Source organism: Solanum verrucosum, unplaced genomic scaffold, assembly GCF_900185275.1.
Source record: "Solanum verrucosum unplaced genomic scaffold, falcon-dt-bn FXZP01000194.1, whole genome shotgun sequence".
NCBI lineage: Eukaryota > Viridiplantae > Streptophyta > Magnoliopsida > Solanales > Solanaceae > Solanum > Solanum verrucosum.
The window spans coordinates 1504619-1521223 of NW_026020416.1; the positions used below are offsets into that span (position 1 = coordinate 1504619).

The 16605-nt window shown below is 41.4% G+C and overlaps 1 protein-coding gene across 1 annotated transcript; it reads right to left on the reverse strand.

The window, feature by feature from the left end:
- Window positions 1–570, reverse strand: LOC125840846 (secreted RxLR effector protein 161-like). Its single transcript, XM_049519812.1, has one exon. The coding sequence runs from the start codon at window positions 568–570 to the stop codon at window positions 1–3; it is 570 nt and encodes a 189-aa protein (XP_049375769.1).
- Window positions 571–16605: the final 16035 nt, after the last annotated feature.

A 16605-nucleotide genomic window follows, 5' to 3' on the forward strand; every position in this document is an offset into this window, starting at 1 on the left:
TTAAATCGTGAAGAAGACGAACCAACCAAGTGATCTCGCCACCACTCTCCTCATCGATCTATACTCTACTTTAGCCGAGCTTAAGGAAATGGAAGCTTGCTTTTTGGATTTCCAAGAAAGAGGAGAAGTACCAAGAGAGATGTAAAATCCGAAGACAGAACGACGAGTTTCAGGGCATCTAGCCCATTCTGAATCACAAAAGGCAAGAATTTTAAAACAAGGGGAAGAGGACATAAAAAGGCCTAAGTTGGGATCTTTCAACAAGTACCGGAGTACACGAAGAGTAGCATCCAAATAAGGTTGGCAGGGATTGGACATGAATTTGCTAAGGTGTTGAACTGTATAAGCAAGGTCTGGCCTAGTATGAGCGAGATAGTTGAGTTTCCCAATAAGACATCGATAAAAAGTGGGATCAGAAACAGGAGAACCATGATCAAGACGGGGTGTTTCATTGCAATCAAAAGGTGAAGAAACACGTCGTAAATTAACAGAATCAATCTCTTTAAGAAAATCCATGGTGAACTTTCGTTGACAGAGTATCAATCCATGGTCCTCCCGGAGAACTTCCATGCCTAGGAACTATTTGAAATTCTCCGGGAGGACCAAGGATTGATACTCTGTCAACGAAAGATAGAATTTGAAATTCAAACGGTTTAAGTTCCCAAGATCTTTAATTTGAAATTCTTGATTTAGAAATTGTTTGATAGAATGCATCTCATCCAAATTGTTGCCCGTTAGAACGATGTCATCAACATAAACAACCAATATGGTAACAGAATCCCCTACTCTCTTGATAAAAAGTGAGTAATCATTGGAAGAGTGTTAATAACCTTTGAAACTTAAGGCATCTGTTAATTTTGCGTACCATTGACGAGATGCTTGTCGTAGACCATAAAAAGACTTGTGGAGTTTACAAACCTTACTTGAATTAGGTGGGGAAAAACCCGGAGGGAACCTCATATAGACCTCTTCTTCTAAATCTCCATGTAAAAATTCATTTTTTTCATCCAATTGATATAAACCCCAGTTCTTCTTTACTGCTACAACCAACAAACATCTTATAGTGGACATTTTGACAACTGGAGAGTATGTTTATGTGATGTCCACACCCTCCTTTTGAATGTCGCCGCAGACAACTAACCTTGCTTTAAGTCGCTCAATAGATCCATCAAAGTGATGTTTAACTTTATACACCCACTTGAAAGGTAATGGTTTGTGTCCATCAGGATGATCCACAACATCCCAAGTTCCATTAAAGATCAATGCCTTGTATTCTTGATCCATGGCAGCTTTCCATTCAGGATGCAAGGCAGCTTGTGCATAACTAGTAGGCTCAACAAGAGAAGGTAAAGAATGAATGAGTTGTTGATTTGAATTGGAAAGAGTAGAAAATGAAAAACAAGGAGGTGACAATTGGGACTCAAAACAGGATATGGAAACATTTGTGAGATGAACTAGATTGCAAGTATAGTCATCAACATAAGAAGGTTGTTTCTTAGTCCTAGAAGACTGTTTGGGAGGTGGAATAGGGGTAGGAATGCCATGAATATTTATTTGAGAGGGACTGGTAGGGGAAGTGGGAATGGCAGGAGTAGGTGTAGTAGAAAGATGGTTATTTGAAGTAGAAGAAGAACTGGTAAGTTGGACAGGAGAATCAAGATCATATCACATAGGTGGTTAAGATAAAACTGGACGGGTTTCAATGTTCTTTGTAGACAAAGGTAATGAGATTCATGAAAAAACACATTTCTAAACACAAAAACTCTCTTAGTATTCAAATTGAGTAGTTTATAGCCCTTTTTTCCATGAGGATATCCAAGAAAAATGCAAGACTGAGATCTAGGATCAAACTTCCCCCTATGTGCACAAGAGGTAGAAATATAACATAAACAACCAAAACATCTCAAATTGTGATAGGTAAGAAGTACACCATACAGTAGCTCAAAGGGTGTCTTCATTCCGATCACTTTGGAGGGAAATTTGTTAATCAAATATGTAGCAGTTAAGAGGCACTCACCCCAGTATTCGATATGCAAGTGAGATTGAAACAACAAAGTCCTTGAGGTTTCCAATAAGTGCCTATGCTTTCTTTCAACAATAACTCCGTTTTGTTGAGGTGTTCTAACACAAGTGATTTGATGAAGAATCCCCTATGAAGATAAAAAAATTGACTATTTGTAACACCCCGGATTCAAAATGAGGCAAAATTGCATATTTAGAAAGTTGCAGGTGCCAACCGACGATGGCCACTCATGGACCGTGGTTGGGACCATGGGCCGTAGGTAGGGTCCATGGTTGGGGCACCTCAACTTGACTCACACTTCAGGACCACGGCCTGACCAACAGACCATCGGTCAGACCACGGTCCGTGGCATAGGGTCCGTAGGTCGAGCCCTCAAAACAAGTCTCTGACTACCGAACAACGGCTGTACATGACGGTCCGTCGTCCTGTCCATGGTCCGACGGTCGGGGGTCCGTAGATCACGAGCTGGCACTTATTTTAGGGCCTTATGAGTCTTTTCCAATTTTAATTAACTCGATGTGGTGTCATTTTACCTACATCTAGAACACCTATAAAAGTATTTTTAACCCCTAAAATACCCCATTTTAACTCATTCTATCAAATTCCAAAAGAAATCCCAAGACTCCTCTCTCAAATATTCTCTCTCTAAAAGGTGGAAGAAGAAGGAAGAGTTGAAGCTAGGGTCAAGTCAAGTCTCCAATATTCAAGATTTTGTGGTCTTTGTGACTAAGGGATGATGGATTTTCATGTAACACCCCGACTTTTCTAAACGTCCAAATTAATTCGTACATTCGTGGAAAGACAAATAGGGTGAGTAATAAATTAAGAATGATGTGGTATGTCATATTTTAAGTGTTCAAGGGTTGTATCTCAAGTTTTGAAGTAAGGTAAGCCGAAAATAAAAGTGGGCGAAAGTTATCGTAAGTTCCTTTTTAAAGATTTCTCTGAAATTTGGGTCAAATGTTTCAGAAGTTTTTTCCCAATATATAAAGAGTTATGGCCCACGACCCATTAAATCGAAGGTCTACGAGTGTAGTTTCCAACCCATCAAACAGTTTGTTCATACGACTTCAAAATAAAGAGATATTCGCGTTTTTGTGAGACTGCACAAGCAGGCACGTGAGGTGGGTCCCCTAAGTCGGTGGAAGCTTATAAGATAGCATCTTCTTCATTTTTCTTCATTCCAAATCATGAGAAACCTACGAAAATCAGAGAAAAACTCCTCAAATCATCCTTGTGTGTTCATGATCTCTTCTCGGCCTCTTATAAAAAATTACCCTACGTCACGAGCTCGTCGTTTTGGTATAATTTTCACGGTGAATTGAGCGGTGTAGCTCCGTGGAGGTTGTGGTAGCATGGTTTTTTTTATTTCAATGGAGTGATTGTATTCAAGTGTTCTGGTCATTTAAAGAAAGGTAGGAATCACCTTTTATCACTTTACGAATACCTTAGGTCTTGGATTGTAGTTTACGATAGGAATCCGTATCAATTGTCGAATTGTCGTAGAAATTTTTATCCTTAATTACTGATTGATTTTACCTTTTTCTTTAGTGTTGTAGTGGTGTGGACAGAGGTATTTTTAGCATAAATTATAAAAGAAAAGGCATGTTAAGGCTACCCCCTTCGTTTGGCATGTTTCCTTAGAGCTTGGGAGTGATATAATAGGGTAGTTACTGTTAGTTATGTTGTGGATGTAATTGTGAGTGGTTGGCTGATTGAGTGGTTATAAACCCTCATTTTAGGGACTCATAATATGTTCAGAACAACCCTAAGCTAGGAACGACTTGGACATTATTCATATATATTGTTTATAGCTAAATTACTCGCCTTCATCCTATTTAATTGCTTGTTGTCACCCTTGGGGCTATTGTGGCTAGATGTTGAGCTATGAACTACCTGTGGGGGCTATGATGTTGTCTAATAGGACTACGTTATTTCCAAAGAGCGCAATGTGTTGGCCACGGGGCTATATTGATGCCAAAGAGTTTTATGTGTTGCCTACAGGGCTATTTTGACCCCAAAGAGGGCTATGTATTGCCTATAGGGCTATGTGATGCAAAAGAGGGCTACGTGCAGCCCACAGAGCTATGATGTTGCCTAAGAGGGCTATGCGCTGCCTACGGGGATATATCGTTGCCAAAAAGGGCAACGTAACTTCTTACAAAGACAAGGGTCTACCGATAAGGTTATGTAGATTGATTTGGCACCTTCTGGGCTTATGGGGGCCTAAGTAGGTGGTATGTTGTTTGTACCTACTGGGGTTATGGAGGCTTGGTTAGGGTGATGTTTGATCATTATTTTATTTTATTAGATTCAATAGTAGGTTGGCATGCTTATCTAAATTTGATATCCTTACATGATTGCTTTTGGTATATTATGATACTTGCTCATTTAGTCTACAGCCTTTCATACTCTGTACATTATTTTGTACTAACGCCCCATTGCCTGGGGGCGCTTCATTCATGCATGCAGGTTCTGACAGACGACCGAGTAGACCTCTTCAGTAGCAGGATTGACTTCTATCCGGTTGTGTAGTCCCTTTCCTCCGGAGCTGCCAGAGTTTGGAGGTTTGATAGCTTTTGTTGGGTATATTTTTATGGGTAGGCTGGGCCCTGTCCCACCAATCTTTACTACTCTTTGAGGCTTGCAGACTAGTGTGTGGGGTGTACAACTAGGTTATGGCCATACTGGCCTAGTTTTGTTGGTTTGCTGAAGCTTGTGAGTTGTTTGATGTATTGTCTTAATATATACATGCTTCTAGTTTTTGTATAGATATCATGGTGTCGACGGCCCAGACAAGACTTCTGTGCTAGTTGGCTATTTCTTTATATGAACTCTTGGGAGTAGCTGTTTCTTTTATATATATGTTGACAGGAGCCTTACCGGTCGAGGACTTAGTTTTAAGCCGGGATATACTAGTTTTTTTTTCTTGATTGCGTGTGTCTGCCATGCGCTAGTAGCAAATGGTTCAGCAGGGTCGGATCGGGCCTGAGTTTTGGCATTAAAAGCCAGTTCCGCCCCTTAAGGTTGGGGCGTGACAAACTTGGTGTTAGACTAATATTGTATCCAAGGGAGTCTGCTAGCTGTGTCTAGTAGAGTCTTGTTTATAAATGTGTTGTGCACCACATTCGATAAGCAAGAAGCTATAGGGCATGTTTGAATGACTATCCTTCTTTTGCTCACCTCATGCTATAGAGCGGTGTCTTAAAGGTTGAGGTTTCTTGCTTATAATTGATACTTGTATGCAGATAGAGATGGCTGACACTGGACAGACCACAGCTAGCCAGGAGCTAGATACAACTGCAGGTGATGGTACCGGAAAGGTACCATCGGTGAAGGTAGCCCATTGGGAGACCCATGAAGAGACATCTTCACAGCCCCCTATAGCTTCTCCATCGCTTCAGGAGCCTCCGAGGGCTACAGGACTTCCGGCTCCATAACCAGTACCACCTCCAGTTCCTCCTATTCCATCTCATCAGGATTTCAAGAGTGTAGTATATATGTTAGCACAGTTAGCAGCTCCACAACACCAGCCAATTGTGCTAGATATTGCCGAACCTTCTGAAGGGCCCGAAAGTTCAAGAGTCCGTGAATTTCTTGCCTTGAATCTTCTACAGTTCACAGGGTCAGATCGCATAGGGGACCCTTAACACTTTGTTGATCAGCTTCTTAGGATCTTCAGAGTCATGCATTCCTCAGCGACTAAGTCAGTTGAGTTAGCAGTATTTCGATTGTGTGATGTTGCAGTATTTTGGTACTAATGTTGGGAGAGATCTAGGTGTAAAGATGCATCTCTACCTACTTGGGATAGCTTTATAGAAGCTTTCATAGATCACTATTTTCCTCGAGAGATTAAGGATGGCTGGGTGGACCAGTTTCTGAACTTCCGACGGGTTAGTATGAGTTTCCGAGAGTACGGGCTGAGAATTGATTCATTGGCGAGATATGCGCCAGCATTTGTTGATACATTGCATGACAAGGTGCGTAGATTTGCATGAGGGCTTGACTCAGACTATATCGATGCTTGTTCTACCGCTGCACTAAATGATAATATGGATATCTCACGAATTCAGGCCTTTGCACAAGGCATAGAGGATCGCTGACATGTATAGTATATGAGTGAGAGGGTCGAGAGAGAGAGAGAGACAGAAGAGGGCTAGGCCCGCTGGTTCACAGGAAGATTTTCAGGGTGGTCCCAGACCTCGACATTCTATTAGGCCACCTAGACCTCCACCACAGGAGTTCCAGGGTTGATCGTTAGGGATAGTCAGGCCTAGGTGAGGGTTCACGAGCATCAGGCTCACACCAGGATAGGAAAGCCCCGCTGCGTTGTGCTACTTGCGGTAGGATGCATTTCGGGAGGTGCAGATAGGGTTCCACAGGTTGTTATTCTTGTGGATAGGAGGGGCATGGGTGGAGAAACTTCCCTACCATAGGTCAGGGTGGTATAGGATAGTCGACCAGGTGAGCAGTAGGTTCCTCATCCGCATAGTCTATAGGCGTGGACCCCAGACTTCATCACATAGAGGTAGAGGCAGAGGCTGAGAGGGAGCATCTAGTTCTGGTAATGGACAAAACCGTACATATTCATTAACCGGATGACAGGACTCAGAGTCATTACCAGATGTTGTGACAGGTACATTGATTGTTTGCTCCCATTGTGTTTATGCTTTGATAGATCCTGGATCTACTTTGTCTTATGTTACTCCATTTATTGTGGGGAAGTTATTTATAGTAGCAGAGTCATTAGATCGACCCTTTATTAGATCTACACCAGTTGGTGAGTCTATTATTATTAAGAGAGTCTATCAAGGTTGCCCGGTAGAAATTATCAACCGTCAGACCTCTGAAGACCTGGTAGAGTTAGAGATGGTTGATTTCGATGTCATTATGGGTATGGACTGGTTAGTATCTTGTTATGCTAATGTTCAGTGTTGGAGAAAGATTGTTAGATTCCACTTTCCAGGAGAGGCAGCTTTGGAATGGAAAAGTGATACATCAACGCCAAATGTAGGTTTATTTCCTATCTTAAGGCTAGGAGGATGATCACTAAGGGTTATATTTATCATCTTGTTCGCGTTCATGATGTAGATGCAGAACCACCGACTCTTCAGTCTATTCCGGTAGTTAATGAGTTTCTAGATGTATTTCCAGATGAGCTCCCTGGTATCCCTCCAGAATGAGAAATTGATTTTGCTATCGATATGCCACCAAGTACACAACCCATATCTATCCCTCATTATAGAATGGATCCCGCTGAGCTAAATGAGTTGAATGATCAGTTGAAAGACTTGCTGGATAACAGGCCTAGTGCTTCACTATGGGGTGCGCCAATGTTTTTTGTGAGGAAGAAAAATGGCTCACTAAGAATGTGTATCGATTATCGACAACTGAAAAAGGCGACTATAAAGAATAAGTATCCCCTTTCGAGGATCGATGACTTGTTTGATCAGTCACAAGGTGCTGAGTGTTTCTCAAAGATTGATTTAAGATCAGGGTACCACCAGATACGAGTTTGGGAGAAAGACGCTCCAAAAACAATTTTTAGAACCAGATATGGACACTTTGAGTTCTTGGTAATGTCTTTTGGATTAACTAATTCCCCATTAGTGTTCATGGACTAGATGAATAGTATATTTAGGACGTATCTATAGTTGTTTATGATTGTATTTATTGATGATATTTTGGTGTATTCACGTCTAAAAGCTGAGCATGAAAATCATTTATGAGCAGTCCTTCAGGTTCTTCGAGAGTAGGAACTTTATGCATAGTTCTCTAAGTGTGAGTTCTGGTTGAGGTCTGTGGCTTTCCTAGGCCATATTGTATCATATATAGGCATTGCAGTTGATACACAAAAGATTGAGTCTGTAAAGACTTGGCCCAGAGCCATGACTCTGATTGAAGTTCATAGTTTCTTAGGGTTAGCTGGGTACTACAAAAGGTTTGTAGAGGGGTTTTCTTCACTTTCAGCACCATTAACAAAGCTGGCTCAAAAAGCAATCAAGTTCTAGTGGACTGAGGCTTGCAAGCATAGTTTCCAGGAGCTTAAGGACATGTTGACATTAGCACCAGTTCTAACATTGTCAGAGGGTTCAGAAGGCTATACGGTGTACTGTGATGCTTCTGGTGTTGGGTTGGGATGTGTTCTAATGCAACATGGTAAGGTTATCACATATGATTCAAGGCAGTTGAGAAAGCATGAAATTAACTATCCGACCCACGATTTAGAGTTGGCTGCAGTTGTGCATGCATTAAAGATCTGGAGACACTATTTGTACGGCGTTCATGTTGACATCTTCACAAATCATAAAATCCTTCAATATATCTTTAAACAAAAGGAGTTAAATTTGCGACAACGTCGATGGATTGAGTTACTGAAAGACTACGACATAAATATTTTATATCATCCAGGAAAGGTAAATGTGGTAGCCGATGCCCTCAGTCGAAGATCTATGGGTAGTTTATCCTATGTAGTTGTTGAGAAGCGTGAGCTAGCGCGAGAGCTTCATCAATTAGCTAGCTTGGGAGTCAGATTGTTAGAGGCAGAAGATAGTGGGGTAACAATTCAGGACACAGTCGTATCATCTCTCGTTGTAGAAGTGAAATCACGGCAACAAGGGGATCCTAGCTTAGAGCTGCTCAGAACTAAGGCTCAGAATCAACAGACTTTAGCATTTGATATAGCAGGAGATGGAGTCCTTAGTAGTAGCGGTAAATTATGTGTTCTGAATGTTACATGGCTTCGACATTGGATTATAGCACATAATTTCTGTTATTCTATTCACCCTAGTTCGATGAAGATGTACCATGATATTAAGGAGATATATTGGTGGCATGGGATAAAGGAGGACGTTGCTGAGTTTGTTGCACAGTGTCCTAACTGCCAACAGGTGAAGGTTGAGCACCAAAAGCCCGCTGGGCTAGTTCAGGAGATAGCCATTCCTTTGTGGAAGTGGGAAGCAATTAATATGGATTTTATTACAGGGTTACCTCGATCGCGTCGCAAGTTTGACTCTATTTGGGTAATTTTTGATAGACTAACCAAATCAGCCCACTTCTTACTAGTCAGGGCTACTTTTACGGCTGAGGACTATGAAGGGCTCTATATTAGAGATATTGTTACGCTACACAGTGTCCCAATATCTGTTATCTCTAATAGAGGAGCACAATTTACCGCCAACTTCCGAAAGTCCTTCCAGAAGGGACTGGGACACAACTTAATCTTAGTACAACCTTTCACCCTCAAATAGATGGCTAGGCTGAGCGTACAATTTTGACACTCGAGGATATGTTATGGGCGTGCGCGCTAGACTTTAAGGGAAGTTGGGATGACCACTTGCTTCTTATTGAGTTCGCATACAATAATAGTTATCATTCCAACATCGGGATACCACCTTATAAGGCTTTGTATGGGCGAAAATGTTGGTCCCCCATTGGATGGTTTGAGGTAGGTGAGTCATGGTTGATTTGACCCGACTTAGTACAATAGACAGTGGAGAAGGTTAAGCTTATTCGGGAGAGGTTTCTAACAGCTTAAAGCCGACATAAATCATACTCAGATGTGCGACAAAGGGACTTAGAATTTTGTGTCGATGACTGGGTATTCTTAAAAATCTCGTCTATGAAGGGTGTTATGATATTTGGCAATAAAGGCAAGCTTAGTCCAAGATTCAATGGGCCATATCGGATCCTCCGGAGGGTAGGACGAGTGGCTTATAAGTTAGAATTGCCTTCGGGATAGAATTTGTTAATCCAATTTTCCATGTATCGATGCTACGGAAGTGCGTAGGAGACCCTTATCGGGTTGTCTCAGTTGAGGATGTTCAGATCACAGGATTTGTCTTACGAAGAAACTCTAGTTTCTATATTAGATCGTTAAGTCCGTAAATTGAGGACCAAATAGGTGGCTTTGGTTAAAGTATTGTGGAGAAACAAGAATAGAGATGAGTGACTTGGGAAGCTGAGGATGACATAAAGTCCAAATATCCTCACTTGTTTCATACCCCAGGGTGATGAAATATTAGTTTATATCGGTGCAATGGGGTAAGATATCTATCTAAGTTTTTATATTATTGCTTATTATTATGGTTTTCATCATTGTATTTTTGCTCGCACTGTTATTGCGGAGCTATAATGCTTAGCTATTTATGTCGTCTTATGAGACGCCTAGGTTAAAAATTTATGCGTTATAGGTTTTGGATAGTCACATTCACAAAAGATACTTTGTCTAAACTTTGGCAACTCCTAAGGACATAACCGTGTGACTCACATTTTTCATTTGAGGACAAATGTTTCTAAGGGGGGAAGGATGTAACACCCCGACTTTTCTAAACATCTTAATTAATTCGTACATTCGTGGAAAGACAAAGAGGGTGAGTAATAAATTAAGAATGATGTGGCGTGTATATTTTAAGTATTCAAGGGTTGTATCTCAAGATTTGAAGTAAGGTAAGTCGCAAAATAAAAGTGGGCGAAAGTTATCGTAAGTTCCTTTTTAAAGATTTCTCTGAAATTTGGTACAAATGTTTCAGAAGTTTTCTCCCAATCTATAACAAGTTATGGGGCCCACGACACTTTCAATTGAAGGTCTACGAGTCTAGTTTACAACTCATCAAACGGTTTGTTCATACGAATTCAGAATAGAGAGATATTCATATTTTTGCGAGAATGCACAAGCAGGCACGTGAGGTGGGTCCCCTAAGTCGGTGGAAGCTTATAATGTAGCATCTTCTTCATTCTAAATCGTGAGAAACCCAAGAAAATCAGAGATATACTCCTCAAATCATCTTTGTGTGTTCATGATCTCTTCTTGGCCTCTTATAAAAAATTGCCCTACGTCGCGAGCTTGTCGTTTTGGTATAATTTTCACGGTGAATTGAGCGGTGTAGCTCCGTGGAGGTTGTGGCAGTAGGGATTTTTTTTAGTGGAGTGATTGTATTCAAGTGTTCTGGTCATTTAAAGAAATGTAAGAATCACCTTTTATCAGTTTACAGATACCTTAGGTCTTGGATTGTAGTTTACAATAGGAATCTGTATCGATTGTCGAATCGTCGTAGTAATTTTTATCCTTAATTACTGATTGATTTTACCTATTTCTTTATTGTTGTAGTGGTGTGGACAGAGGTATTTTTAGCATAAATTATAAAGAAAAAGGTATGTTAAGGCTACTCCCTTCGGTCGTGATATAATAGGGTAGTTAATGTTAGCTATGTTGTAGATGTAATTGTGAGTGGTTGGCTGATTGAGTGGTTATAAACCCTCATTTTAGGGACTCATAATCTGTTCAGAACAACTCTAAGTTAGGAGCGACTTGGACATTTTTCATATATATTGTTTATAGCTAAATTACTCGCCTTCAGCCTATATAATTGTTTGTTGTCGCCCTTGGGGTTATTGTGGTTAGCTGTTGAGCTATGAATTGCCTATGGGGACTATGATATTGTCTAATAGGACTATATTATTTCAAAAGAGGGCAATGTGTTGCCCACAGAGTTATATTGATGCCAAAAAGTGTTATGTGTTGCCTACGGGGCAATTTTGATACCAAAGAAGGCTATGTATTGCCTACAGGGCTATTCGATGCAAAAGAGGGGTACGTGCAGCCCATAGAGCTATGATGTTACCTCAGAGGGATATGCACTACCTACGGGGATATATCGTTGCCAAAAAGGGCAATGTTAATTCTTACAAAGACAAGGGGCTACCGATAAGGTTACGTAGATTGATTTGGCACCTTCTGGGCTTATGGGGGACTAAGTAGGTGGTATGCAGTTTGTATCTACCAGGCCTATGGGGGCTTGGTTAGGGTGATGTTTGATCATTATTTTATTTTATTAGATTCAGTAGTGGGTTGGCATGCTTATCTAAATTTGATTTCCTAATCTGATTGCTTTTGGTATATTATGATACTTACTCATTTAGTCTACAGCCTTTCATACTCTGTACATTATTTTGTACTAACTCCCCATTGCCTGGGGGTACTGCATTCATGCATGTAGGTCCTGATAGACGATCGAGTAGACCTCCTCAGTAGCATGATTGACTTCTATCCGATTGGCTAGTCCCTTGCCTCCGGAGCTGCCAGAGTTTGGTGGTTTGTTAGCTTTTGTTGTGTTTATTTTTATGGGTAGGCTGGGCCCTGTCCCACCAATCTTTACTACTCTTTGAGGCTTGTAGACTAGTGTGTGGGTTTGCTGAAGCATGTGAGCTGTTTGATGTATTGTCTTGATATATACCTGCTTCTAGTTTTTGTATAGATATCATGGTGTCGACGGCCCAGACAGGACTTATATGCTAGTTGGAAATTTCTTTATATGAACTCTTGGAGTAGCTGTTTCTTTTTTATATATGTTGACAGGGGCCTTACCGGCCGATGACTTAATTTTAAGCCGGGATATACTCGTTTTTTTTCTTGATTGCGTGTGTCTGCCATGCGCTTGTAGCAAATGGTTCAGCAGGGTCAGATCGGGCCTGAGTTTTGGCATTATGAGCCTGTTGCGCCCCTTGAGTTTGGGGTGTGACAAACTTGGTATTAGAGCAACGTCGTATCCAAGGGAGTTTGCAAGCCGTGTCTAGTAGAGTCTTGTTTATAAATGTGTGTTCACCACATTCGATACGCAAGAAGCTACAGGGCATGTTAGAATGACTATCCTTCTTTTGTTCACCTCGTGCTATAGAGTGGTGTCTTAAGGGTTGAGGTTTCTTGCTTATAATTGATATTTGTATGCAGATAGAGATGGCTAACACTGGACAGACCACAACTAGCCAGGGGCTACATACAGCTGCAGACGAGGGTACCGACAAGATACCACAGGTGGAGGTAGCCCATTGTGAGACCCATGGTGAGATATCTTCTCAGCCCCCTATAGCTTCTCCACCTCTTCAGGAGCCTCCGAGGGCTACAAGACTTTCGCCTCCACCAATAGTACCACCTCTAATTCCTCATATTTCATCTGATCAGGATTTTAAGAGTGTAGTATATATGTTAGCACAGTTAGTAGCTGCACATCGCCCAACTAGTTGTGCTAGATATTGCCGGACCTTCTGAAGGGCCCGAAAGTTCGAGAGTTCGTGAATTTCTTGCCTTGAATCCTTCACAATTCACAGGGACAGATCGCAGAGAGGACCCTCAACACTTTGTTGATCAGCTTCATAGGATCTTCAGAGTCATGCATCCCTCAACGACTAAGTCAGTTGAGTTAGCAGCATTTCAATTGCGTGATGTTGCAGTATATTGGTACTAAAGTTGGGAGAGATCTAGGGGAAGAGATGCATCTCTACCCACTTGGGATAGCTTTACAGAAGCTTTCATAGATCACTATTTGCCTCGAGAGATTAAGGATGGCCGGGTGGACTAGTTTCTGAACCTCTGACAAGGTAGCATGAGTGTCTGAGAGTACGGGCTGAGATTTGATTCATTGGCTAGATATGCACCATCATTTGTTGATATGATGCATGACAAGGTGCGTAAATTTGTAGGAGGGCTTGACTCAGACTATATCGATACTTGTTCTACCGCTGCACTAAATGATAATATGGATATCTCACGAATTCAGAACTTTGCACAAGGCATAGAGGATCACCGACATCTATAGTATATGAGTGAGAGGGTTGAGAGAGAGACAGAAGAGGGCTAGGCCCGCTGGTTCACAAGGAAATTCTCAGGGTGGTCCTAGACCCCGACATCTGTTAGGCAACCTAGACCTGCACCACAGGAGTTCCAGGGTAGTTGATTTGATCGTCAGGGACAGTCAGGCCCAGATGAGGGTCCACGAGCATCAGGCTCGCAACATCAGAGGGGTTCAGACCAAGCTAGGAAAGCCCCGCTACGTTGTGCTACTTGAGGTATGATGCATTTCGGGAGGTGCAGATAGGGTTCCACAGGTTGTTATTCTTGTGGACAGGAGGGGAATGAGTGGAGAAACTTCCCTACCATAGGTCAGGGTGGCATAAGTCAGTCGACCAGGTCAGTAGTAGGTTCCTCCTCATCCGCATAGTCTACAGGACGTGGACCCTAGACTTCAGCATATTGAGGTAGAGGCTGAGGCTGAGAGGGAGCATCTAGTTCTGGTAGTGGACAGAATCGTACATATTCATTAATCGGACGACAGGACTTCGAGTCATCACCAGATGCTGTCACAGGTACATTGATTATTTGCTCCCCTTGTGTTTATGCTTTGATAGATCCTGGATCTACTCTGTCTTATATTACTCTATTTATTGCGGGGAAGTTATGTATAGTAGCAGAGTCATTAGATCGACCCTTTATTGTATCTACACTAGTTGGTGAGTCTATTATTGCCAGGAGAGTCTATAGAGGTTGCCCAGTAGCAATTATCGACCGTCAGACCTCTTTAGATCTGGTAGAGTTAGAGATGGTTGATTTCGACGTCATTATGGGTATGGACTGGTTAGCGTCTTGTGATGCTAATGTTGAGTGTCGGAGAAAGATTGTTAGATTCTACTTTCCAGGAGAGGTAGTTCTAGAATGGAAAGGCGATATATCAACGCCGAAAGGTAGGTTTATTTCCTATCTTAAGGCGAGGAGGAGGATCACTAAGGGTTGTATTTATCATCTTGTTCGCTTTCATGATATAGATGCAGAACCATCGACTCTTCAGTCTATTCCGGTAGTTAATGAATTTCTAGATGTATTTCCAGACGATCTCCCTGGTATCCCTCCAGAATAAGAAATTGATTTTGCTATCGATATGCTACCAAGTACACAATCCATATTTAACCCTCCTCATAGAATGGCTCTTGCTGAGCTAAAAGAGTTGAAGGATCAGCTGAAAGACTTCCTGGATAAAGGCTTTATCTGGCCTAGTGCTTCACCATAGGGTGCACCAGTGTTATTCGTGAGGAAGAAAGATGGCTCACTAAGAATGTGTATCGATTATTGACAACGGAATAAGGCGACTATAAATAATAAGTATCCCCTTTCGTGGATCGATGACTTGTTTGATCAGTCACAAGGTGCTGAGTGTTTCTTAAAGATTGATTTAAGATCAGGGTACCACCAGATACGAGTTCGGGAGAAAGACATTCTAAAGACAGCTTTTAGAACCAGATACGGACACTTTGAGTTCTTGGTAATGTCTTTTGGATTAACTAATGCCCCAGCAGTGTTCATGGACCTGATGAATAGTATATTCAGGCCGTATATAGAGTTGTTTGTGATTGTATTTATTGATGATATTTTTGTGTATTCACATTCAGAAGCTGAGCATGCAAATCATTTGTGAGCAGTCCTTCAGGTTCTTCGAGAGCAGGAATTTATGTAAAGTTCTCCAACTGTGGGTTCTGGTTGAGCTCTATGGCTTTCCTAGGCCATATTGTATCAAATGCAGGCATTGTGGTTGATACACAAAAGATTGAGTCGGTAAAGACTTAGCCTAGACCCATGACTCTGACTGAAGATCCTAGTTTCTTAGGGTTAGCTGGGTACTACAGAAGGTATGTAGAGGGGTTTTCTTCACTTTCAGCACCATTAACAAAGTTGGCTCAAAAAGCAACTAAGTTCTAGTGGACTGAGGCTTGCAAGCATAGTGTCCAGGAGCTTAAGTACAGGGTGACATCAGCACCAATTCTAACATTGTCAGAGGGTTCAGAAGGTTATGCGGTGTACTGTGATGCTTCTGGTGTTGGGTTGGGATGTGTTCTAATGCAACATGGTAAAGTTATCACATATGATTCAAGGCAGTTGAGAAAGCATGAAAATAACTATCTGACCCACGATTTAGAGTTGGCTGCAGTTGTGCATGCATTAAAGATCTGGAGACACTATTTGTACGGCGTTCATGTTGACATCTTCACAAATCATAAAAGCCTTCAATATATCTTTAAACAAAAGGAGTTAAATTTGCAACAACGTCGATGGATTGAGTTACTGAAAGACTACGACATGAATATTTTATATCATCCAGGAAAGGTAAACGTGGTAGCCGATGCCCTCAGTCGAAAATATATGGGTAGTTTATCCTATTTAGGTGTTGAGAAGCGTGAGCTAGCACGAGAGCTTCATCAGTTAGCTAGCTTGTGAGTTAGTTTATTAGAGGCAGAAGATAGTAGAGTAACAATTTAGTATACAGCTGTATCATCTCTAGTTGTAAAAGTGAAATAACGGTAACAAGAGGATCCTAGCTTAGAGCAGCTCATAGCCAAGGCTCAGAATCAACAGACCTTAGCATTTGATAAGTAGGAGATAGAGTCCATAGAAATAACGATCGATTGTGTGTTCTGAATGTTGCAGGGCTTCGACATCAGATTATGGAAGAGGCACATCATTCCCGTTATTCTATTCATCCCGGTTCGACGAAGATGTACCATGATATTAAAGAGATATATTGGTGGCACAGGATGAAGAAGGTAGTTGCTGAGTTTGTTGAACAATGTCCTAACTGCCAACAAGTGAAGATTTAGCAACAAAAGTCTGTTGGGATAGTTCAGGAGATAGCTATTCCTTTGTGGAAGTGGGAAGCAATTAATATGGATTTTATTACAGGGTTACCTCGATTGCGTCACAAGTTTGACTCTATTTAGGTAATTGTTGATAGACTAAAAAAATAAGCCCACTTCTTACT

What these genes read in the sequence shown, in the direction of transcription:
- LOC125840846 (XM_049519812.1), bottom strand. Translation starts at nt 570, where the DNA reads ATGGAAGTTCTCCGGGAGGACCATGGATTGATACTCTGTCAACGAAAG.